This window comes from Petromyzon marinus, chromosome 30, assembly GCF_048934315.1.
Source record: "Petromyzon marinus isolate PM22_M1 ecotype Great Lakes invasive population chromosome 30, UKy_Petmar_22M1.pri1.0, whole genome shotgun sequence".
Taxonomy (NCBI): domain Eukaryota; kingdom Metazoa; phylum Chordata; class Hyperoartia; order Petromyzontiformes; family Petromyzontidae; genus Petromyzon; species Petromyzon marinus.
The window spans coordinates 8,681,354-8,706,236 of record NC_133696.1 but is presented as its reverse complement, the minus strand read 5'-3'; the positions used below and the strand labels follow the sequence as shown (position 1 = coordinate 8,706,236).

General features: G+C 52.5%; 1 protein-coding gene across 2 annotated transcripts; it reads right to left on the bottom strand.

Annotated features, from left to right (window-relative positions):
* Window positions 1-387: 387 nt before the first annotated feature.
* On the bottom strand, window positions 388-23,335 carry LOC116947558 (uncharacterized). 2 transcript variants are annotated; one of them, XM_032963437.2, is made up of 3 exons: window positions 21,967-23,335; window positions 10,516-11,852; window positions 388-8,524 (listed from the first exon to the last, which is right to left on the bottom strand). In XM_032963437.2, the coding sequence occupies exons 2-3, from the start codon at window positions 11,834-11,836 to the stop codon at window positions 6,027-6,029; spliced, it is 3,819 nt and encodes a 1,272-aa protein (XP_032819328.2). In that variant the 5' UTR covers window positions 11,837-11,852; window positions 21,967-23,335; the 3' UTR covers window positions 388-6,026. The 2 variants fall into 2 exon arrangements, with proteins under 2 accessions (XP_032819328.2, XP_075926803.1); XM_076070688.1 differs by lacking the exon at window positions 21,967-23,335 and adding an exon at window positions 21,709-21,887.
* Between the last annotated feature and the right edge of the window lie 1,548 nt (window positions 23,336-24,883).

The window sequence follows — 24,883 nt, the reverse complement described above, 5'->3', positions numbered from 1 at the left end:
TCATAAAAACAGAAATCTATATTTTATATTGGGGGGACATTTTGAGCATATTTGAATATTGGGGGGGGGGGGATGTGTCCCCCGCCCCCCAATATTTATTATAATTGGGGCCTTGCTGGCCACACACCGGTTTCATGGTACACCAGCATGTTGATGACACCAGAGGGGGGAGGCGAGAGTTCATCACCGACCCCGCTGCTGCCCCCTTATCCCAATCAGCAGCGGCGACGTTACGAGGTCGGCTTAATGAGCACGCGGTAATTAAACAGGGAATATGAATCATGAATATATGAATACGCGCAAGCGGTCAAGGTGGAGCGTTCTTCCCCGCTCAGACGAGGAGACACTCGCACACACAATCATCGTCGTCATCGTCACATCGCCCAATTTAGTAATGAGAGTCGTGTTTATTCATGTAAAATCGTACGCGGACAATCGGCACTCACGAAACAATGGCTAATGTCTGTGATCCGTGATTACTGTGAACGCATCGACGAATAGAAAACGTTATCATCGATTCTTACGATCGACTTTTATATATTTTTTTATTAGACGAGTCACCACTATACACGCGACCGAACCGATCGTGCGTGCGAGAGGAGGATGCGCGTGCTGCGCCGCGCGATTACCCCCAGCCACTCCAGGCCGCTATATTCACCACTTCTCTTGCAAAAATGATCTGAATCGTAACATCACGGGGGGGGGGGGGCGTTACATCTTACCCTATGACGCCACTCGGACGCGCGTGATGCGACGATCGACATCTCCACAGTACTGTGGCGGAACTAAGTCCATCCGTGGCAAAGAGAACGACCGCTGCTGTCGACTTCCCACCAAAATGCGGCCACGAGACTGTTTTTTTTCTTGAGAGGCACCGCATTTGGGGATGTTTGGCCCTCTGTGTTTAAATAGTACGTGCGCGCGTGTGCTCTCTAGTCTAAGGCACAAGCCATGAATCGATTAAACAATGACTTCGGTTCGAAGCCGATCAATTCAAAGTTAAATGTCGGGTACGGACGTGGTCGAAGCCGATCGCCCGCGGGCAAACCACGACTCCCGTTTCGTACAACACGGCTTCACTCCGTTGTGGACCACTTCAAAAGCAGCCCTCGAACGATATTTATCCATCGCTGCAAGCGTCTTAGCCGCACTAATCGATTTTTAGCGGGGTGGAGGGGGTGACGATAATTCAATTTGTGCTTCTAAATTCATCGGCGTTCGGTTATCTGTTGGTTTATTTCCAAACTAACAAAAATCCTTTCGCGATGTTGCTGCTCATGCTGCTTCGTTGGCGGTGGTGCACCGACACGGACAACATCTCAACACATTCGTAAACAACAACCGTGGGTCTTAAAATAAAAATATATAATAGGCGACGTTTCGGGCAACGGTCCTTCTTCATAGCCCATATAGTACTGTACATCCTAGCACATAAATATCGCCTATAATATATTTTAGTTTAAGGCCACAGTGTTGTTGACGGATGTCTTCAGTTGTATTATTAATTGTGATTGGTGTATCACTGCCACTGAAAGCACAGCCCTAGGTTTTAGATGTGGACAATGATTCTCCTGCCCTTCCCGAGGGAAGTACTGGACATCACTTCCATGGTAACTCCTAGGCGCGTCACAGAGCATCGATTAACCGATCAAAATCGATTCGTATTGCTCGTTGTACGACGTACGCCTTCCCACTGAATGATACTCAATTTTATCGGCCTTGCGGAGATGATTGGCTGAGTCGAGTCCAGACCAGGATCTTGAACTTGCCGACGTTTCGATTTCAACCAGCAAGCGTGGGGTCCCCGCCGCGGCTTTCCCGATTACTGCAATGGGCATTGCTAAATGTGCAAATTAAATACAAACGTGTAATGCCATCATACTACCATGTGATTTGCATATCTAGCAAATATCGTTTTCCGCATCATGCCCGATTACATCCAATTAACGGATATTGCTGTATATGTAAATTACATGCTAATACTGTACATATATTTCTACTTAATTTAGCGAAAACCTACACAGAAAGATAATACAAACGAGACGGGTTGAAACAAAGAGTCAAAACATTAATCGATTCTTGAACCATTGAATCGTGACCCCGAATCGTGGAAGTTCTTCTAAACACAGTTCTAATAACAATACTGCAACACGCGAACACGTTAGTTTGCTTGTGACAGACCACATGGCATGACATCATCCCTCCACGGAAGGTTAAAGGCCCTGACCCTGCAATGGCTTGCTTATTCCACTGCTGGCGGAAGAGACCTTCACGACAGGAAGCTCTTAGGGTGAGGTTTCCCAAATTCCAGACTCCACTTACCGCTTACTCACATTAAGTCCTTCCACGCGCCCGATGATTGTTAAACACGTTCCACGTGACGTCATAATCAATTGACAGTGTCTTTGTGTGCGTGCACGTGTTCCGCCTTAATTGTTGAGCGAGACACGTGGGAAGTGTTGAACGGTCACCGGGCGCATGCAGCGTGCAACGATGTAATTTGAATTTGAGTCAAATTGGTAAGCGCGGAGAAACGGAGTGTGGTGGTGGGTGGCGAGGCAGTGGAATTCAGGAAATCCTGCGATAGAGGGCCTCTCCGGATGGTATTTGTTGGCCGACTCTTGCTTCCCATGCTGGCCAGACGTCTCGGGAGGAGGTGGGAGTTACCCACACTTTGCCCCACCACACGCGACCTGCCGTTCGACTAGCTGCGGTGTTACTGCTGGGTACACGGAAGCGATAGATTGGGAGGTGGTGTGAGTGGTGGGGAGAAGGGAGAGGGGGGGGGGAACATTTAAGAAACTTTCACCAATGCGAAACATCACAGCGTCGCCGCAGCAGCGTCAACGCCACATCACCGCCCGTGCGAAATGTTGAACAGCACGGTCCGAGCAGAGGAACTCGCACGAGTCGGCCCCTCGTGGCTGGAGGTGCATGCCTGGCTACGCGCGTGTGGGGGTCGTGAATTAGCATTGTCTGGCATTGGAATTGAATGGGATTCATGATTGTTGGTGATTGATAGGGATTCGCATGACATCACGAACTTAGCAGGGCATTTTGGCACACGTTCCTACAGATGTATAAACTACTAAGCCCTAGACAATATATACACACACGCACATAGAACTCTGCTTGTATATGTCACATATACACGTATATACAGAGACAAAGATGCCCCCCGTATAGCCTAAATAGACTGTTGGGGTAAGTGCTGTTAGCGAGCACCTATAAAGGCCGGAATGGCACACACGGGGGTGGGTGACCAACACCACGCCCGGCCAACTTTGTCTCCCCAGTGCTGGTGTTTACACACCGCACCGGGTACTCATTCTAATGCTGAGTCGACCTAGAGGGGGGCGAGGACCGGTTCAAAATATTCGTCACAGATGTTGCTTTGAGCCGGAAGCGAACTTTGGTTACCGAGTTCATAACGCGATTCACACGTTGGCAAAGACACATACAAACACAACAACAACCGCCATTCGCCACTAAGTGGCGGTGACGTCACCACGACGCTTGTGCCAGGCCATGTGCACCTTGAGACCACGTGAAGTCTCGAACGCCCGCTGGCATATAAACACTGATGCAGTACACATCTACAACCACATAGACATATGCATAGACACACAAAGACAGTCACACACGAAGACATACACATGGGCAGACGTACAAAAAAATTGCCCTATTAGACCATTGGGGCAAGTGCTGTTAGCGAGCCCCTATTAAGGCCGGAATGGCACACAAAGGGGGTGGTGTGACCAGCACCACATAACGCCCGGTCGCCTTTGTCTCCCTAGTGCTTTTGTTCACGCACACTTTAGGCCGAGTCGACCTACGCCAGGTTCAGACAGCACGGAGGTGCCACTGATGTTCTGCATCGTGGCCGAGAATCGAACGAAGGTCGCAAGGATCGTATCGCGATTGCGCCAGCCACTGCCACACCGCTCCCCACTACAGTTGGATGGTATCACACGACAGTACACAGGCGTGTGTACACATACAAAGAGTTGTACATACCGTATGTTAATATACAACACGCATTTGCCCTTACTTGATTCGGAGGGACAGCCTAAGCAGGGATGGAGCATGGAATATAACCCGATCCGGTTCACTCCTGACCAGAGTGCCCCAACCATTGCACTTAAACGACTGTGGCAGGCTCGGGGGGGGGGGTGGGATTCACGATGGCCGTGTCAGAGACACTGAGCCAGCATCGCTGAGACCCTGGGTTCGAGCCAGGGTTCATCCATCCAACCACAGTGATTAACCTGGGGGGGAGGGGGGGGGTCTCGAGTGTAGCAGTGAGTTGATGATCTCAGCCCTGCCACCAGTGACTTACACAGAGACGTTTTGACTTACGTAGAGACATATCGAGTCACGGAGACTGAGTTGTGATTAAACCAGGTCCTCAAGTGTAGTCGTGAATTCATGGTTTCAGCCCGGTCACTAAAGATTGCACACAAAAAAATCACATTCAATTTGGTTCTGCACTTACAGTCTTAATTTGGCAAAATTCCAGCTCTGAGAAGTAAACTTTTATGATGTTACTGCTAGTGGATGCCCTTTAGCAGTGGCTCACGCCACTGCTGAAGGGCATCTACTACGGGGAACTCTGGGTAGTATTTTGTCTACTCTTTCAGGCTATTCTATTCTTGGGTATGGCAGCAATATGTTCAGCAGCGAGATGCCAATGTGGAGGTCTGCTGGTCATGACGAGAGGGCTTTAGGAGAGAGTTGATGTAGTTTTGCTGTTTCTCGTCTATTGATGGAACACAGACCACTGTTTTTTTCTATATGGTCCAAAGTTTGGGTTGCATGGGCATAGTCACATCTTTCACGCTGACCGCACGTCTTGAAAAAGGTGGTCGTGCCCACACTTTACCCCACCACACGCAACCAGATGATCGTAGACTGTTGGCGAGTGAGCCAATTTTTTTCCGATTGACAGGGGCGGGACAATTTGAGAAACTCGCACCGTTGTTTCAACTGCCACGCCAGGAGATGGCATCGAATCGGCGACCTCTGGATGGCAAGTCCAGTGGTGCTGACCACTCATTACACCATGGCAACGTCCCAAGTGATTGCCATGTGATATGTGGTGAACACTACTTACAGAGTATATAAAACATGTGCTTATAATGGCGTTAAAAAAAGGCATACTGAATGGACTTTTGGTATGTTGACGTCGTCTACCGGGGGCCTTTCTCCGACACAAGGTGATCCACTGCTGGCTGCGAGCGTTGGGAATGGAGATTATGTGTTCGTCTCTATGATGCCCGCAGCGCAGCTGGATAGAAAAGTAAAGACCAAAGTACAAAGTGCATGCCGTATGGCGAGTCCCCATCCATATCTTATATCGAGGGCACTTGCCTACAACGTCTGGCAGTTCACCAGCATTGGTTCAAGTAAGCCGAAGTCTGCCAGATGAGACACTGCATGTCGAGACCGGTCCAGAGTTTCGCTTGTACTAAATCAATGCTGCTGAAATGATGCACTCCCAGGAGGCCCAAGGGCAGTTGTGATGTGTAAATAATACTTTATATTATATTTAATATTGAGAGACGGGTACGCAGAAATATAGTCTGCTTATTTGTTTTATGATTCAAGTGGGCTGGTCCTCACCATCAGCCAGCCAATCAGCTTACGATCTGGAGCATAGCCCTTTCCCTAACCCCTATATTGTTAACGATCGTCATCTCCCTGCGATGATTACAAACACGAGACGTAGATGACGATGTTGAAATAAATATAAGTCGTGATGATGATGTTTTGAAGAGAAGGATAAGCAGAAGGAGAGAAGGATGATGAGATGATGGTGCTGTTGATGCTAATGATAATATTTAAGAAAAGGATGGTCAGGAGGAGAGCTGATGAGCAGATGATGTTAGTTAATGATTGTGGTGATTATTATGGTGTTGGTGATCATTATAGTGTTGCTGATCATTATAGTGTTGGTGATGATGCTGCTGTTGGTAGTTGTGATGATGGTGATTATGGTGGTGGTGGTGATGACGACGATCATGGTGTCACAGTTGGATAACATCGCTGCCATCGCTCAGCTGCTCAATCTGTCGACAGATCTGCACAAACTCAGCTCTCAGCTCCTCCGATCCCTGGCTGCCGTCCCTCCTGGGGGCCCCTCGATCCCCGGGGCCCCCTCTGCTTCCCTCTCCGCACGGGGTCCCCGGGTCCTCACCGACCCTCTCGAAGCCTGGCGGCGGTGACCCCGGGCCACGGGGTCGCGGGGAGAGACCCCCGTCTCCCCAACCGGGGTCTCGCGAGGACGACAGTGAAAACGAGGATGATGATGGTGCAGGTAATGAAGAGAGTGATGACGAAGGTGACGACGATGATGATGATGACGATGACAGGGATGACGAGGTGGTCTGGAGGAGTCGCTCGTCTGAAGAGGCGAAGGTGGTGGAGGGTCCGGAGTGAGCGGCAGGGTTTGATCCCGGGTCCTCGGCATCACCATCCTCATTCCCACCTCGTTCTCCACCTTCTCCGCCTACTCTTGGACCACCTCGTTCACCACCTCCTCTACCTCCTGCACCATCTCCAGCACCACCTCCATCATCATCATCACCATCGTCTTCTTCATTCCCTTTTTCACCTACCACACTTCCTCCCACATGGCCTTCTCCTCCACCACCACCAACACGACTACCACCACCTGGTCCACTGTCACCTGGTCCACTGTCACCTCGTCCACCTCGTCCTGGCTCGTCTGCCACTCGCTCCCAGCACAGCGCATCCCCACGACTCCCGAGCGCCTCGTGGATGCTGCGGCGCAGGTCGATGGGTGACGGGGGCCGCAGCTCGATGTCCGACAGCGACAACGACTCCAGCCCCTCCTCCAGCCCTTCCTCGTGCACGCTCACAGGGGCCGCCACGGGTCCCTTCTCTCCCGCCACCGCGGACCCCTTGCGGGACCCCGAGCAGTCCCAATCCCCACGGGAGGGGGGCGGCTGCGCGGCACCCCCTGGGGCGGCGCCCTTCTTGGTGAATCCGTTCCTCACCGGCTTCAGGGCCAGGCTGTTGGGCCCCCACGGGAACGAGGAGGAGCTGGAGGAGGTGGCGGTGCCCCGCTCGCCCGTAGCCCCGTTGCGGGCCTTGACCCCCGAGCTGACGGCCACGACCTGGCGAACCCGCGCTAGCAGGGCCCGCTCAGGCCACGAAGCCGAGCACGGGCGGCGCCGGCGGCGGTCGCACAGGGCCACGGCGCCGCCCGGCGCAGTGGCGCACAGGCCCAGGGCGCAGGCCGCAGACAGCAGCTCGCACACGCGGGTCGCCACGTGGAGGCCCCAGCCACGGGTCAGCGCGGCGGTGGTGGCGGAACCGCCGCCGTGGGAGAGGAGGACGCCGGTGTCCACCAGGAGCCATGCCTGGAGTGCGGCGCAGGCAAGCAGCGAGCACGCGGAGGTGCAGAGCAGGATCGAGGAGCCGGGGGCTCCTCCAGTGCCGAGCTCCCGCGGTGGACCTCCCACCTCCTGCTCGTCCGGCTCCTCGGTAGAGCATTGGGGCCTCCGGGGCAGGGCCCGAGTGGGCGGAGCGGGACGAGCGGAGCCGTCGGGCTCGCCGGAGGGACGCCGGGAGAGCAGAGCGACCGCGGCGGGGAGCGCGATGGCGCTCGACACGAAGACGCCGCGGGAGAGGAGGAGCACAGCGGCGGCGAAGCGGCGGAGCTCCACGTGCGTGACGTCGTCATCGCCGCCGCCATCAGCAACGTTGTCATCAACGTCATGACCATCGAGGAGGTCCCGCGTCATCAAAACGAAGGCGACGTCGCAAGCGACGGAGACGAAGAGGTGTGCGCAGCAGATGGCGAGGAGATACGGACCCGGCCCGGTAGCGTGGAGTTTCCTTCCCCGTCGCCGCCGCCGCAGGAGGAGGAGCGGAAGCAGCGCCGCGATGCAGAAAGCGGTGGTGAGCAGCGGAAACCCGGAGTCGAACACGAGGAGGGAGGTCAGGGGCGCGGGGGCCCTCTCGGGGGTCAGGAGGTCACAGGAGAGCGACACAGAGCGCAGGGCGCACAACGTCAACACCAGCGCCGCTCCCAGGGGGGGCAGGGGACTCTGGGGATCCCTCTGGGGGTCCCTCGGGGGGTTTTTTAGGGGGTCGGACCCAGACGGCGGCTGCAGTGGCGGCGATGGCGACGGCGACGGCGGTGGTGGGGGTGGCGATGGTGGCTTCGTCTTTATCAGCATCATCAGCAGGAGTCTGGCCAGGGTGAAGAGCGCCAGGATGGAGAGGAGGGCGAAGGCGCAGGCGAGGACAAGCGAGCCCGCGTCCCACGTGGGGCCCAGCGTTCCACGCAGCTCACGCCAAGGCCCCGTGCCCGGAACGAGGGAGAGGGGGACCGGTGCCAACTCCCTGGCCCATCCCGGGGCCCGCGACGGAGGCATCGCCGAGGAGAACAGCTCTCGGTCGGTGCCCGGTCTCCGGGGAGGGAGGGGAGGGTCTGGTCCGGGTCCTGGCACGGGGACGAAGCGACGGGCAGCCTCGTCCGTCACGACCCCCGGCTCTGGAAGCGCAGAGGAGGAGAGAAGTCACGTGGGTTTGGGTGAGCGCCTCCTGTTTGAGCCGAGCCACAATGCTGACTCTTATTTGTATGCAGCCTTTAGGAAGGATTTTTCGGCAGGGAAGACTGAATTAATTGAAAAGTGTCAAACTTTATATCCGCGGTCATCCAAGTTATGACTGCTGCATCACCAATGAGATGATTCGTAATTAAGTTTTGGGTCAGACTGATTGAGCAAGATGTGTGTGTCGTACACCCTCCACTACCTGACGCAGGCAATAAATTGCTATGCAACGCTCTTATTAACTGAAGCAGTCTCTATTCTGTTCTTGCGTTTGGTAATACAGCAATATCCCGATTTAAGCCTCACCTTTTTACGTCGCTTCGTAAATACGTTGTCACTTTATTAATACCGCTACCTGATTTTCGTCATCTCAATGCACAGTTACGTCGGTGATAGCATCATCAATCCTTTCTCGTAGCCGTCACCTCTCAGCCGTCGCCTCCACCTATTCTGGAAAATCTTTTGATTTACGTCGTTTTTATATTCATCGTCGCAGCTTTTCCCCGATGTATACCAGGGTATCAACTGTACCAATGTCGAGGTCTCCTGGCCACGACAAGAGGGTTTCAAGACAGAGTTCGTATCGTTTTGCTGTTCGTCCTCCACAGTTGAAGGAGCACAGACTACAGTGGTTGACCACGTGGTCCATAGTTTGGATTTCATGGCCACAATCGCATCACTGTGGTTGTGTCTCTCATTTTCCATTCATGAAGGAGGTGTGGTGCAGCATCGGCCTGGTGATGATGTTCTGGTGCGGTGAATGGCTCCACCATCAGTTTCTTCGAGGAGGAATGTCAACGCCAGGAGGTGCGATGCTTGTATCTCGAATGAGGAGGTGTTTATGCTGAAGCAGTGATGAATCAGCACGTTTGTTCATCACGTCACGAGTCTACTCATTGGCTGTCAGGTGGAGGAGGGCTGTACGACACGCATTTTACTCACACGGCGATCTGAACCAAAACTCAGTTCTGAATCACTAAATCACCAGTTTGACATCGATTAATATTGACTATTAATTTAAGATGTAAAAACTCTAATTGTATGATGTGAATTATTTGTAAGTGTAAATCACGTTTCATTTCAGCAGTTTAACAACTAAACTCTGCCTTGTGTTTCCAGATTGTGTACCACCTCCGTCTGTTGTCGGTGCGACGTCCGACGTTTCGCTGCACATGCCGGGAGCTTCAGGAATTGATTGAGGACTTGGAGAAGATCCCCAGCATGTGGAGCGAAACTTCGGACATCACTTTGAACATCGCGCGGGAGCGCCTAGCAGCAGCAAGCAGCAGCAGTAAGCAGCCAGCAGCAGCAGCAAGCAAGCAGCAGCAAGCAGCAGCAGCAAGCAGCCAGCAGCAGCAGCAAGCAACAGCAGCAGCCAGCAGAAGCAGCAGCCAGCAAGCAGCCAGCAAGCAGCAGCAAGCAGCAGCAGCAAGCAGCAGCAGCCAACAGCAGCAGCCAGCAAGCAGCAGCAGCAAGCAGCAGCAGCAAGCAGCCAGCAGCAAGCAGCAGCAGCAAGCAGCAGCAAGCAGAAGTAGCAAGCAGCAGCAAGCAGCAGCAGCAGCAAGCAGCAGCAGCAAGCAGCAGCAGCAAGCAGCAGCAGCAGCAGCAAGCAGCAGCAGCAGAAGCAGGCAGCAGCAGCAGCCAGCAGCAGCCAGCAGCAGCAAGCAGCAGCCAGCAAGCAGCAGCAACAGCAGCAAGCAGCAGCCAGCAAGCAGCAGCAACAGCAGCAAGCAGCAGCAGCAGCCAGCCAGTAGCAGCAAGCAGCAGCACAACTGTGAACCCCCTCAGCAGTCGTAAATCCCGGCAGGCCTCACTGGCTTCCATCTCCCCTCCCACCCCCGACCCCGATGTAGAGCGCCCGCAAAGTGGCACGTATTCACTTGTGATATTCCTGACCTCCGTAACCCCGGGTTCACAGGGGGTCACTCACCCGCACCGCCCGCTGGGGTCGCAGTGGCCGCTCCTCTTGCAACGTCCAGGTTCGGTTTCAGATCCAGGTTCGGTGACGTCGACCTGGCGGGTTGCGGGTCTGCGCCACGGTCCGGGGTGAGAGATGGAGTCGGGTGCAGCTCCAAGGTTACAGACGGCAACGTGGCCGGGGAGTGAGCTCCGTTAGGGTTCACGCCCGGGTCAGGGTGCGACGTAGGACTTGGGTTTGGGGGTGCGGGCGGTGGCAGAGAGGGGGTCAGGACTGGGGACCGGTCTGGGGTCTCCATACCCTGGGTGGAGGGGGGCTCTCGCCGAGTTCCAGCCGCTCGATTGACGTCTTCCGAGGTCATAGCGACCAGCGGGGACGTGGGCGGCGGTGGAGGAGAACGGGTGGAGTTCACACCTCCTGGTCCAACATCAGCCACTCCACGAGCAGTTTGAACATCTCCTCCGTCATCACCACCACCAGCAGCTCCTCCTCCGTCATATCCATCACCGCCATCGTCAGCGGCGCCACCTCCACCATCACCACCACGGCCCCCGTCCCCCTGGGCCCTTGCTGTGGGGGTGCCAGGTGATCTGGAAAGGGGACCCTCTCGTGGGTGTGGGGTCCAGGGCGAGGGCATGAGCATGGGGGTCCAACGCGGCTCATTGCTCGCATCCCCAGGGACCCCTGACATGGAATGAGGGATCCCCGAGACAGAATGCGGGACCCCTGATGTGGAATCTGGGACCGATGGTGTCGGACCAGGGACCCCTGGTGTGCGATGTGGGACCCCTGATACTAGAAAAGGGATCCCCGATGCCAGATCTGGGACCCCTGATACTGGAAAAGGGATCCCCGATGTCCGATCTGGGACCCCTGATACTGGAAAAGGGATCACCGATACTGGGTCTGGGACCCCTGTTGCTAAAATAGGTAGCCCTGAGACAGGACCGGGGACCCCTGATGTAGGATCTGGGGCTCCTGATGCTGGACCATTGACCCCTGATGTGGGATGCTGCTCTGTGACTGTGTTCAGCTTTGCGAGGGAGTAGGGGATAAGGGGAGGGGTCGAGGTCTCGGCAGGAGCTCTGAAGCGGCCACCTCCTGCCTCGCTGGGGTCCGGTCCGGGTACCCCCTTGGTGGAAGTCGGGGTCCCCGAGGGGAGCGGCGGAGGGGATCCCGGCGGCTGTGTGGGGTCGGCACGCGGGTCAGAGAGTAGGACCCCGAGCGAGGGGGTGAGTGTTGGGGTCGCCACGGAGGCGGCCGGCACCACGAGGACGATGATGACGAGGTGGAGGAGGTGGAGGAGGCCGTGGAGGAAGAGGGGGGGAGCCATCGTGGACCCAGGATATCTGCAGATGGGAGCACGAGATTTCTGGTGAACTCAATGATTTGCCTGCACACGCATATTCATTACCTATTTCGTGCAAAATCCTCGTCGTAATGTATCCTTTGTAAAATGCTAGGACGAGACAATTACTCGATTAATTAATCATTCATTCATTAACCTGTCTGTTAACTCACAGCTTAATTCATTATCCTGTCTGTTAACTCATAGCTTCATTCATTAACCTGTCTATTAACTCATAGCTTCATTCATTCACCTATCCGCTCATTCGTTTATTCGCCGCCGATATTGGCCGTGAGCGGGAATAGGACTGCGGTCGTCAAGTTCTTAGGCGCAGAGTGCTAACCACCGTACGCCACAAAGATCCCCCGTATAGCCTTCAACAGACTGCTCGCGAGCACTGCCTTGGTTTACACCCCGCAGAAGGGACTCGTTTAAGGCTGAGTCGACCTCGACGAGGCCCAGGGGTAACGGTTCAGATATTCATCACCAGTGTTGGCACGACACGCAGACACAACAAGACAAAGATTCCCCGCATAGCCTTAACAGACATTAGGGGGGGCAAGTGCTGTTAGCGAGCACCTATGAAGGCCGACACGGCACACGAAGAGGTGGGTGGCCAGCATCACGCCCGGCCACCTTTGTCTTCCGAATGCCGATGTTTACACATCGCACCAGGTACTCATTTGAGGCTAAGTCGACCTAGGGGAGGCTCAGGATCGGTTCAGATAATCGTCACTGGCGTTGGCCTTGAGCGGGAATCGAACTCGGGATGCCGGGTTCGTAGTGCAGCGCGCTAACCGCTGCGCCACCGCTCGCCACACAGACACACACAGAGACACACAAGACACATACATACAGACACACAAGACACACACAAGACACACACACAGACACACAGACACACGCAGGCGGGAGCACACAGACACACAAAGACACACAAGACACACACAGACACACACAAAGACACACACAGACACACAGAAAGACACACAAACACACACACAGACACACGTTCCACAGAATAAACGCGGGAGAAGTTGGCAAGGGTCCCGTGGCTCATCTCACCCTCAAACTATGTTCTCACCTCCCCCGAACTCCCGCCCAGTGCAGACATCAGAGGGGAGATGACGCAGCGAGTGGGTGATGGGAGGCTGTCAGGGGGTCAACAGGGGTCCACCGACCCCCGCCCCTCCCGGTTTGTCACAAGATCCCTGCGGTGATGATTTTTGTATCAGATACAGGTGAGGTCCAGGACCGGTTCGGATATTCGCCACTGTGGTCGTGAGCGGGAATTGAACTTGGGCAGCCAGGTTCATGGGGCATTATAGCGCTTGTTCACCCAGGGAGTAATCACTAATGACTCTTTTGTTAGGAGGATCCTGCTACATTGGTCTTTTATATCCAGATAGTTTCAGCCAGTTGATGAGTGTGTGTTATACACGTGGAAGGAACCCAGAGCATCCGGAGAAAATCCACGTGTGCGAGGAGGCAACTTACTGTACTGCCTTGTGGCGGTACAGGATTGTGGACCAGATGGAGATTAGTCCACACTTGCTGTATCTATCGCCTTCTCCTGACGGGCCAGGGTACACGGCTCCTCCTCGACGCCCCACGGGAAGAGAGTTTCGCAACATTCGCGCCGCGACCCACCAACCCTCGCTGCTTGCCTCCACAGCGCTGGCGGCCGCGTGCAGGAGCAGCAGCAACGTAGCCACCACCACCACTGTCACACACCGCCACCAACCACCACCACCGTCACACACCGCCACCACCACCACCGTCACACACCGTCACCACCACCACCGTCACACACCGCCACCACCACCACCGTCACACACCGCCACCAACACCACCGTCACACACCGCCACCAACCACCACCGCCAACAACTGCCACCACCACCGTCACACACCACTGACGCCACCACCACTGACGCCACCACCACCACCGTCACAAACCACTGACGCCACCACCACTGACGCCACCACCACCACCGTCACAAACCACTGACGCCACCACCACTGACGCCACCACCACCACCGTCACACACCATTGACGCCACCACCACTGACGCCACTGCCACCACCAGCGTCACACACTACTGACGCCACCGTCACACACCACTGACGCCACCACCACCGTCACACACCGCCACCAACCACCACCGCCAACCACCGCCACCACCACTGCCACCACCACCGTCACACACCACTGACGCCACCACCATCACCACCACCAACTACTGCCACCACCACTGCCACCACCACCGCCACCACCACTGCCACCACCACCGTCACACACCACTGACAACACCACCATCACCACCACCAACCACTGCCACCACCACTGCCACCACCACCGTCACACACCACTGCCACCATCACCACCACCACCGTCACACACCACTGACGCCACCACCACCGCCGCCACCACAGCCACCAACCACCACCGCCAACCACCGCCACCACCACCGCCACCAATACCACCACTGCCACCACCACCGCCAACTACCGCCACCACCACTGCCACCACCGCCACCACCACTGCCACCACCACCGCCAACCACCACTGCCACCACCACCACTGCCACCACCACTGTCACCACTGTCACCACCACCACCACTGCCACCACCACCACTCCCACCACCACCGCAGGGGCTTGGCACGTGTGAGGGACGTGAGCTCACGGGTTGCGGGTGTTTGCTTTTAGAACATGAACAAAATCAACTCGGCTTGGCCACAGAGGATCAAACTCGCACCAGGGACACAGCCGCTGGCGTTAATTCCTCCCAAATCCCCGTGCGCATTGTGCCCCAGTGACATCACCCGCATAGACGCAACCGACTCGCTAACTCGCGCACACTCGCCCAAAGGCCATCCCTCCCCCGTAGAGCCTCTGACAGACAGACTGCTTAAATTTTGATTTAAAACTTTCGTGACTGCAGTAATTCATATTCTTAGCTCTTTCGGTAAAGTCACGTTGAAGGGAAACAATAAAATAATAATATATAAAAATAAAAATTATCACGACGTTTCGACCATAACACAAACGGTCGTCATCAGGTGTGTCGGTTTGCATCAATTTATTTCTTTTTAAACGGTGCATTTATTTATTAAAAAAACGTCAGCGCCACGCGCAGCGATTTGGCAGTTTATTTAGAAGGACTAGTCCATCTATGTTCTGAAAAGAGGAGGGGAGAGACGAAAAATTAATGTATGCTGTCTGAAAGCCACTGTAAGTGTGAACAATCAATTAAGACCTGAAATGGTTTATCAAATCTTTCCAATGATTGCTAAGCCAGAATCCATCTTCTCGGTTGAAATTGTCTCTGTGCTTGCATATGTGGATAGCCTCATGAACGAATCTCTCATGGTAGCCAGATGGCTTACAAAGAACCTCTGTCTTGGAGAAGTCAATGTCATGTGAGCCTACTGAATTATAACAATGATCTGCCACGGCCAAGGTGTTGGTCCTACCGTGTTTAAGGTCTGCTTTGTGTTCACGAATGCGGTCCGAGACATGGCGTTTGGTTTCTCCAATGTAACTCCTACCACAGAGGCAACTTAGTTTGTAGATACCAGTGTACTGTATGTCCGGAATCACATCTTTTACAGACGGAACCAGATCACGGATTTTATGTAATGTGTTGAAACGGACCTGGATCTTGTGTTTATTCAAGATTTTGGAGATCTTTTTTGTGATCCCCGCAATGTAGGGTAAAGTGATGGTTTTGAAAGGCTCCTCAAGAGGGTCCTTCTTCATGGTTTGAGTGATAGCTTTGCGGATTGTATAGTCGGAGTAACCATTAGCCTTAAGAGCTTGGTGTATGTGCTTGAGTTCACTGCCTATGTGTTCCTGGTCGGATATGCATTGGGCTCTATGGTACAGAGTCTTGATGAGAGAATTCTTCCGTGATGGATGGTGGTGGGAATCCGGTTTCAGATAAGCATCCGTATGGGTAGCTTTCCTGTAGACAGAGTGGCTCATTGAACCATCAGGTCTCAAGCACGTACACCAAGCTCTTAAGGTTAATGGTTACTCCGACTATACAATCCGCAAAGCTATCACTCAAACCATGAAGAAGGACCCTCTTGAGGAGCCTTTCAAAACCATCACTTTACCCTACATTGCGGGGATCACAAAAAAGATCTCCAAAATCTTGAATAAACACAAGATCCAGGTCCGTTTCAACACATCACATAAAATCCGTGATCTGGTTCCGTCTGTAAAAGATGTGATTCCGGACATACAGTACCCTGGCGTCTACAAACTAAGTTGCCTCTGTGGTAGGAGTTACATTGGAGAAACCAAACGCCATGTCTCGGACCGCATTCGTGAACACAAAGCAGACCTTAAACACGGTAGGACCAACACCTTGGCCGTGGCAGATCATTGTTATAATTCAGTAGGCTCACATGACATTGACTTTTCCAAAACAGAGGTTCTTTGTAAGCTATTTGGCTACCATGAGAGATTCGTTCATGAGGCTATCCACATATACAAGCACAGAGACAATTTCAACCGAGAAGATGGATTCTGGCTTAGCAATCATTGGGAAGATTTGATTAACCATTTCAGGTCTTAATTGATTGTTCACGCTTACAGTGGCTTTCAGACAGCATACATTAATTTTTCGTCTCCCCCCTCCTCTTTTCAGAACATAGATGGACTAGTCCTTCTAAAAAAATTGCCAAATCGCTGCGTGTGGTGCTGACGTTGTTTATAAATAAATAAACCGCTTAAAAATAAATAAATTAATGCGAACCGACACACCTGATGACGACCGTTTGTGTTATGGTCGAAACGTCGTGTCGTGAGAATGTTTTTATTGTTTTATATATTTTTTATTATTTTATTGTTTCCCTTCAACGTGACTTTACCGAAAGAGCTAAGAATATGAATTACTGCAGTCACGAAAGCTTTAAATAAAAATTTAACCGCCTCTACGGGGAGGGTTTCCACATAACTTTAAGATCCTTCAACAAACTCCGGGATAAGAAGGCTCAGCTGATCGAGTCTCTCACCTTTCTGAAGAGATGCCACGACTCTGGGGTAATACCAATCGCATTTACACTGACCTCTGCTGCTGTAACTTCTTCTAATGCGAAACGAATTCTTTTCAAAACTAGCTTAGCTCTTATCTCAGAAAAAATCAGACTTATACGTACCGAACTAGATCAGTTAGACAAGACACTCTACAAATCACACTTATCATTGACGGCAACAATGTCCACATCGGATTGGGAACATGTAGACAATATGACTGCCTCTTCAGCCGCTACTATGTCGACCAAATGTAAGGACAACCTGATTTCCAAATTTAACCTCCTCTTCAACAAAAGACCAGACCCACACACCAAAAAGTTAGACGTTAACAAAGTCGTAATTAATCGCAGTAACAGTTCTATTTCCGATGGTCTGAAATCCGTTTTAGCTAAAGTTCTAAACTCTGCAGTCACACCTAAACACATACCAGTTAATGATATAATTGCCCAAGTAGACGTTGCTCTCAGGGGCCTGGGTCACATCGCTGCAGACGTAGCAAGATCTGAAATCGCTGCAACCCTCAAAACGCTAAGATGCCAGCTAGCAACCTCAGCAAAGATGAGCGTTTTGAATTATATAAATTAAAAAAGAGGGATGATATTGTAGTCCTCTCAGCTGACAAGGGCAATGCTACTGTCATCATGGATAAAATAGAATACAACAACAAAATTAAAGAATTACTCGACGATGGTAGTTATACAAAAATAAAAAGAGATCCCACCAACAGCCTCGTCACACAAACCAACAAAATAATTTCTGATTCAACCGCATTAATTGATCAATCTAAACAGTTTTCGTTGAAACCTTCTGCTGCCAGGCCACCAAGATTATATGGCTTACCAAAAATACATAAAGTAGATACACCCCTTCGTCCCATCGTCTGTACTATCAACTCCCCCACCTACAAACTGGCTCGTTTTTTGTCTGAAATCCTGCGTCCTTTCACTGGAAAAACCACCTCTGCGGTACAAAATTCTCAAGGGTATTTCCCTGTCCCCAGACGACCTGCTTGTCAGTTTTGATGTAGTTTCCTTATTCACCAAGGTTCCTGTACCTGACACCATCGCAATCATTGAAGACTTGGTTCATCAAGGACTAAACACTGAGGTACCCCCCCTGGTGAGACACTGTTTAACCAATACATACTTCACTTGGAATGGAACTCTATACAAACAAACTGAGGGCACCCCAATGGGCTCCCCCCTATCTCCGGTTATAGCTAACATTTTCATGGAGAAATTTGAGACTGACGCCATCCAGACTGCCACTCTGCGCCCAACCTTATGGAAGAGGTACGTGGATGACACTTTTGTCATCTGGCCACATGGCCGGCCTGCTCTAGACCAATTCTTCGACCACATCAATTCCCTACACCCAGCCATCAGATTTACCATGAAAGTCGAAAAAGATGGCAAGCTACCTTTTATGGATGTCCTAATAAAAAAGAGACCTGATGGTTCAATGAGCCACTCTGTCTACAGGAAAGCTACCCATACGGATGCTTATCTGAAACCGGATTCCCACCACCATCCATCACAGAAGAATTATCGCATCAAGACTCTGTACCATAGAGCCCAATGCATATCCGACCAGGAACACATAGGCAGTGAACTCAAGCACGTACATCAAGCTCTTAAGGCTAATGGTTACTCCGACTATACAATCCGCAAAGCTATCACTCAAACCATGAAGAAGGACCCTCTTGAGGAGCCTTTCAAAACCATCACTTTACCCTACATTGCGTGGATCACAAAAAAGATCTCCAAACTCTTGAATAAACACAAGATCCAGGTCCGTTTCAACACATTACATAAAATCCGTGATCTGGTTCTGTCTGTAAAAGATGTGATTCCGGACATACAGTACCCTGGTGTCCACAAACTAAGTTGCCTCTGTGGTAGTAGTTACATTGGAGAAACCAAACGCCATGTCTCGGACTGCATTCGTGAACACAAAGCAGACCTTAAACACGGTAGGACCAACACCTCGGCCGTGGCAGATCATTGTTATAATTCAGTAGGCTCACATGACATTGACTTTTCCAAGACAGAGGTTCTTTGTAAGCCATCTGGCTACCATGAGAGATTCGTTCATGAGGCTATCACATATACAAGCACAGAGACAATTTCAACCGAGAAGATGGATTCTGGCTTAGCAATCATTGGAAAGATTTGATAAACCATTTCAGGTCTTAATTGATTGTTCACGCTTTCAGTGGCTTTCAGACAGCATACATTAATTTTTCGTCTCCCCCCTCCTCTTTTCAGAACATAGATGGACTCGTCCTTCTAAATAAACTGCCAATTCGCTGCGCGTGGCGCTGACGTTTTTTTTTATAAATAAATACACCGTTTAAAAATAAATTTATGCAAACCGACACACCTGATGACGACCGTTTGTGTTATGGTCGAAACGTCGTGAGAATTTTTATTGTTATATATATATTATTATTTTGTTGTTTCCCTTCAACGTGACTTTACCGAAAGAGCTAAGAATAAGACAGACTGCTTGCTGCTGCTGCTAACGAGTGGGGACGCATGTATGTTGAACTTCTTTCGCACCGTACGTAGCGAGCCGCGTTAACCGAGTAGCATGCAATAGTGTCAGGTGGACAATGCCACGCCCGAACGCCTTCGTATCTCCAGTGATGATTTTTGTATGCACCGCACCAGATAGAGGTGAGGCCCAGGAACTGGTTCAGATATTCGCCACTGTGGTCGTGAGCGGGAATTGAACTTGGGTAGCCAGGTGCATGGAGCAGTGTGCAAACCACCCCGCTCACCTACATCGTGACCCCCATCACCCAGACCCTCGCCAACACCAAAGATCCCTCTATAGCTTTGACAGACTGTTGGGGCAAATGCTGATAACAGAGTACCAATGAAGGCCGCCAAGGCACACGAGGGGGTGGGTGGCCAGCACCACACTCGGCCGCCTTTGTCTCCACTAGTGGCGATGTTTACTACACCGCACCAGGTACTCATTTGAGGCTGAATCGACAAACGGCAGACCCAAGACCGGTTCAGGTAATCGTCACTGCTCTTGACCGCTCACGGTCACCAAACCCAGGTCGCCGGGTTCGTAGCGCAGCGCCCTAACCGCTGCACCACCGCTCACACAGCACCATCCACCGCCATTCACTCACACGCCGACTCCATCACTCACACGCGTTACCTAACAACGGAGCAAGCGGTTGCCAACGTGCACTGGTCGCCGTGGCGACGGTTGCCGTGGCGACGGGATGACGACGGCGCCTGACCGACGCACGCGGCGCGTGCACCGCGTGGCCAGCGGTGCCACGTGAGAGTCCCGGGCGATGGGCGACGATTTTTTAAGTTTGCGACCGGACGGTAGAAGAGCAACAGAGAGGACCATAGCGCCATTCACAAGAGACGGAAGGCCATCGTGTGTATGCTTGCGGTCCACGCGACTATAGCAATGTCACCAATGCACACCCCTTGACTTACTCCTACGTGACGCACTGTTAACGGTCATGTATTTTTATTTTTTACGGGCCACGAGATATCCCACCGCTGGACGAAGGCCTCCACGCTGTCGCCATCATCCCTCACCGTCCACCTAAGCGCCGCGCACACGAACCCATCTCGTCGCTCCGTCTCCGCCGCGGTCAACCCTCTGGGGCCGCGTTTCCCCTCCTCTGGCCGCCGTTCCGTCACCAGGCTCCTCCATCGGGGGGCCACCCGCCCCTTGTCCACCCTCTGGCCACCACGTGGTCACTGCGCATGCCCACCACTCGATTTTCTCAACAGTCCGCGTGATGGTGGTGGTGATGATGATGGTGATGATGGTGATGATGGTGGTGATGATGATGGTGATGATGATGGTGATGATGATGATGGTGATGATGCCGTCTCTAACCTGCGTACGCGTTCCTCGCTCTGTCTCCGAGTTTAATTCCAAACACTCCATGCTATTATTATCATCATCATTAATATGGTCTATCCACTGCTGGATGAAATAATTTCGATGTCTGTAACTTGCGTATGTTCTCTAACCCTGTATCTCGGTGTAATTCCACACATGCCCCTCTCTCCATGCTCTTTCATCATAATCATCATTACCACGGTGTCTCCACTGCTAGATGAAAACCATGACCATATCTATAAAACAGTTTACAATGAGAATAGGGAGATCACTCCTACCCCGTCTGCTCCCACGGTCTAAAACTCACTCCCGCTTAGCGACCACACAGATTCCCTCCTCCAATTAAATTAATCGCTCAACGCCTCGATTATATCAACAAGTAAAATTTACATAATGATCAAAATGTACATCTCCTTTGTCAATCCACTGCTGGATGAATGCCTCACCACGCTGCGTCAGTCATGGTGGTTGCTTGACTATACTTCACTACACTGGTCAATGCGGGTCGGTGAATGCTTTGCAATGTAATTACTGATAGCCGTGTCAGGGCCTCTACAAACAAACAAGCAACCATCTCTATTTGGTGGGCCTGAGACACCTGGCTACAATTCCCCATTCTCGCGACGGGGCCGAGTATATCCACACATTATAAGCAAAAGTACGATTCTAATCACGACAAATAGATCGATGTACAAAGACAAGTCGGAGAGATCACGATTGACAGTCAAGAAAAGTGGTGAGCGTGGCTCGGGCAGGACGGGACACGGCGAGACGGGAGGACAGCCGATGGCGAACGAGACCGGTGATGGAATAGCAGCCGACAGGAGCGGAACGCGCGCGAGAGGACGTCCCGCAAGGAGATGGAGCTCGAGGCCACCAGCGCGCGTGCAGGCGTGAGACCCCCGGTGGCATCGCAACACACCCACCACCCGTGAGCCACGATGACAGCGACGAGCGGAGGACTTCATCCAGCAGTTGATAGCCCACGGCTGCTTGCTGACGTTATTACAATTACAGCGGCTTTAATTGTTCGTATTCGTCTGCTCCGAACCCATGCCCCGCTCGCCTTGCATTGAAACAATCACATTCCACCCACTCCGACAAATCCCCCCCCACGCACACTCCTCACGCACGCAGGCGCGCGTGCCATTACCCACACATCATCAGCACGCCACGGTTCCCACCTGCTCCCCCAGCCTCCCACCGGCGCCGTCCCAAGGCTCTCCCTCCCTCCAGAGTGCGAGGCTCTCCTCCTGGAAGTCTTCTCCTCGGCCCCGTGGCTGGAACCCCTGGGCAGCTCACGACCGCCACCGGCTCCGCTTGACTCCCCCCCCCCCCACCGAGTCTGCTCCCGTCTCCCAGCACCAGCGCGTTGCTCTACCTGCTTCCACCACTTGCTCCCCAGGGCTCGCCTCTGCCCTTCTGCTCCCTCCTCTCTCCGGAATTCAGAGTCCGCACCGCGCGTTCCAACCCCGCCCGCCAACCCCCCCAACCCCCCCCCCCCCCTCGATGTCAAATCTTCACGTCGCTCCACCTCCTCATCATCACCATCCTCCGCTTCGACATCGTCGTCATCACATCAGACGCGCACGAGATGAGGTGTTGTTGATGCGGATGTTGCGTGATGATGGGAGGATGGTGTGTGTGATGGCAGGATGGTGTGTGTATGATGGGAGTTTAGTGTGTGTGATGGGAGGATGGTGAGTGTGATGGGATGATGGTGTGTGTGATGGAATGATGGTGTGTGTGATGGGATGATGGTGTGTGTGATGGGATGATGGTGTGTGTGTGATATGGTGTGTGTGATGGGATGATGGTGTGTGTGATGGGAGGATGGTGTGTGTGATGGGAGGATGGTGTGTGCGATGGGAGGATGGTGTGTGTGATGGGATGATGGTGTGTGCGATGGGAGGATGGTGCGTGTTGGGAGTGAAACGTGCGCGCGCGTGAGCGCGGCCGCTGCCGCCGCTGCTGCAGTGAGTGCGCGTTACCGCATTCACTCACGGGCAGCGCGACTCCGCGTGATCTCCACAGCCAGAAACAATACCCTATAACACTAGCCCTATAGACACAATACCCCCTGGCCTTAGTCCTATAGAACCAATATCTTACAGCCCTAGTCCTAGACACAAAACCCTAAAACCCTGGTGCAATAGAACCAATACCCTGTAGCCCTAGTCCTATGTTAAATTTGTATTTTGCACCGTACGTAACCAGCCCTATGCTCACTAACCCTATAGCCATAGAACTATAGACAAAATACCCCATAGACACCAACTCTATAAAAACGATACCTGATGCACGCCTACCGCATCGCCCTTGCCCTATACATACGAATCCTATATCCCTAGCCGTAAACACACTCCTAATAAAAAACTAATCCCATAAACAACCATATAATCCAGCCATATACACTCTAACCCGATATACACAACCCTAATCCCATAGCTCTGATAGAAATAACCCCAACTAACCTGTACACAATAACCATATAGAATCCTAAACCATAAAAGTATAAGCACTAAGCTATATATACAAAGTCCAAACCCTATATATTTATATACGCCAATAAACAAACCGATATCCTATAACTTACCACCCTGTATACCCTAAAAACCATAAAACCTAAAAAGACTTCAACCCCTAAAGCTAAATGCCCAATACCCACGAAACCCCTACACACCTTGAATCATAAATATTATAAACCTTTAATATCTCAATCTTCAAATCACGAATCCCTAAACACCCATAATGGCTGTAATCACGTAACCCTAAAATACTAAATAAAAAACATAAAATACTAAACCCTACAAGCCCTAAACCCTATAAACCACAATACGCCGTTTAAATCCCAAACTATATACCTACTCGAGCCTCTCTCTCGGCACAGGCCAGGAGCCCGCAGCCCTTTTCCAGTGGATGCTGGCAGGACTCTCGAGTTACACTTGCGGGACACTCGGCACTGAGAGACGAGGGAGGGAGGGCAGCAGTTGGGAGGGAAAGAGGTGGAGGGAGGGATGTGGTGGCAGCAGGAGCAGTCCTGGGGCACCCACCGTGGCACGGACCCAGTGGGTACCCATCATCTAAACTAAACTTTTTTTTTACACAAGGTAAGGCCCACCGAGCTATATAGTTTTTTTTTAAAAGGGACCTGGCCACAAATGATCGCTCAACAAAGCGGCTTATCACGTTGGAAATTTATAGCAGCCAAATACTCTAAATGCATGTTTCTAAATGTGCAGGAAAAAACCGGCGAACCCACAGAAAAATGCACACGACCATGGGGAAAGAGGGACACGCAAACTCCAAATATACAGCAGGCGTGAGGGTCGGGATCGAACCCAGAACCTACTGCATACCAGGCGAGGTAGTAAACATCTCGCCACCACGAGACGTTAACTACCTTGCACTCACCACTCATCTCCCTAGCACCCACCCACTCGCATTACCCAACATTCGCTCGCGACACCCACCCATCGCCCACCCACTACATCCACCAACACCCAACTCGCTCCCAAAGAGTACCCATTCTCTCAGTCACCCCCTCACAGCAGCAAGCACCCACCGTCACCCATGCACCCTCCAATCCCCCATTCTACAACACCCATCCTCAAACGCCACCCACACACGCCACCCACCCATTGGCATTCCCCTCCGTGTGTCTGGGTGCTGGGGTGGTGGTGTCGTGAACGTCAGACGCTGACACTCGGCCACAGGTGCCACCCGAACCCTCCCCCAGAACCTCGCCGTGGCGAGGAGAATGGATGACCCCCATTCCTCTCCTTGGCATCCGTGACTCGAAGGGACATTCCTCATCACGAGCAATCCAGACCCAGAGGTATCCGGGGAACCGGGCCAAGGCCCCCCCACCACCCGGTGGTCGCTGGTCCCCAGCCGTGGGGGGGGGGGGGGGGGGCAGAAGCAAACCGAGCAAAAGCGCAGGACACCAAGCAGACCGGGGGGGAGGGGGGGGGTAGATTCGTGGAAACCAAAATATGGGTGAAATAAATCAGCGAAATCGGAACTGATTCTTGCCCCTCCCACGCCTCGACCAACCCACCCCACTTCACCAGCTCGCATTACAAAGCGTGGTGAAGTATG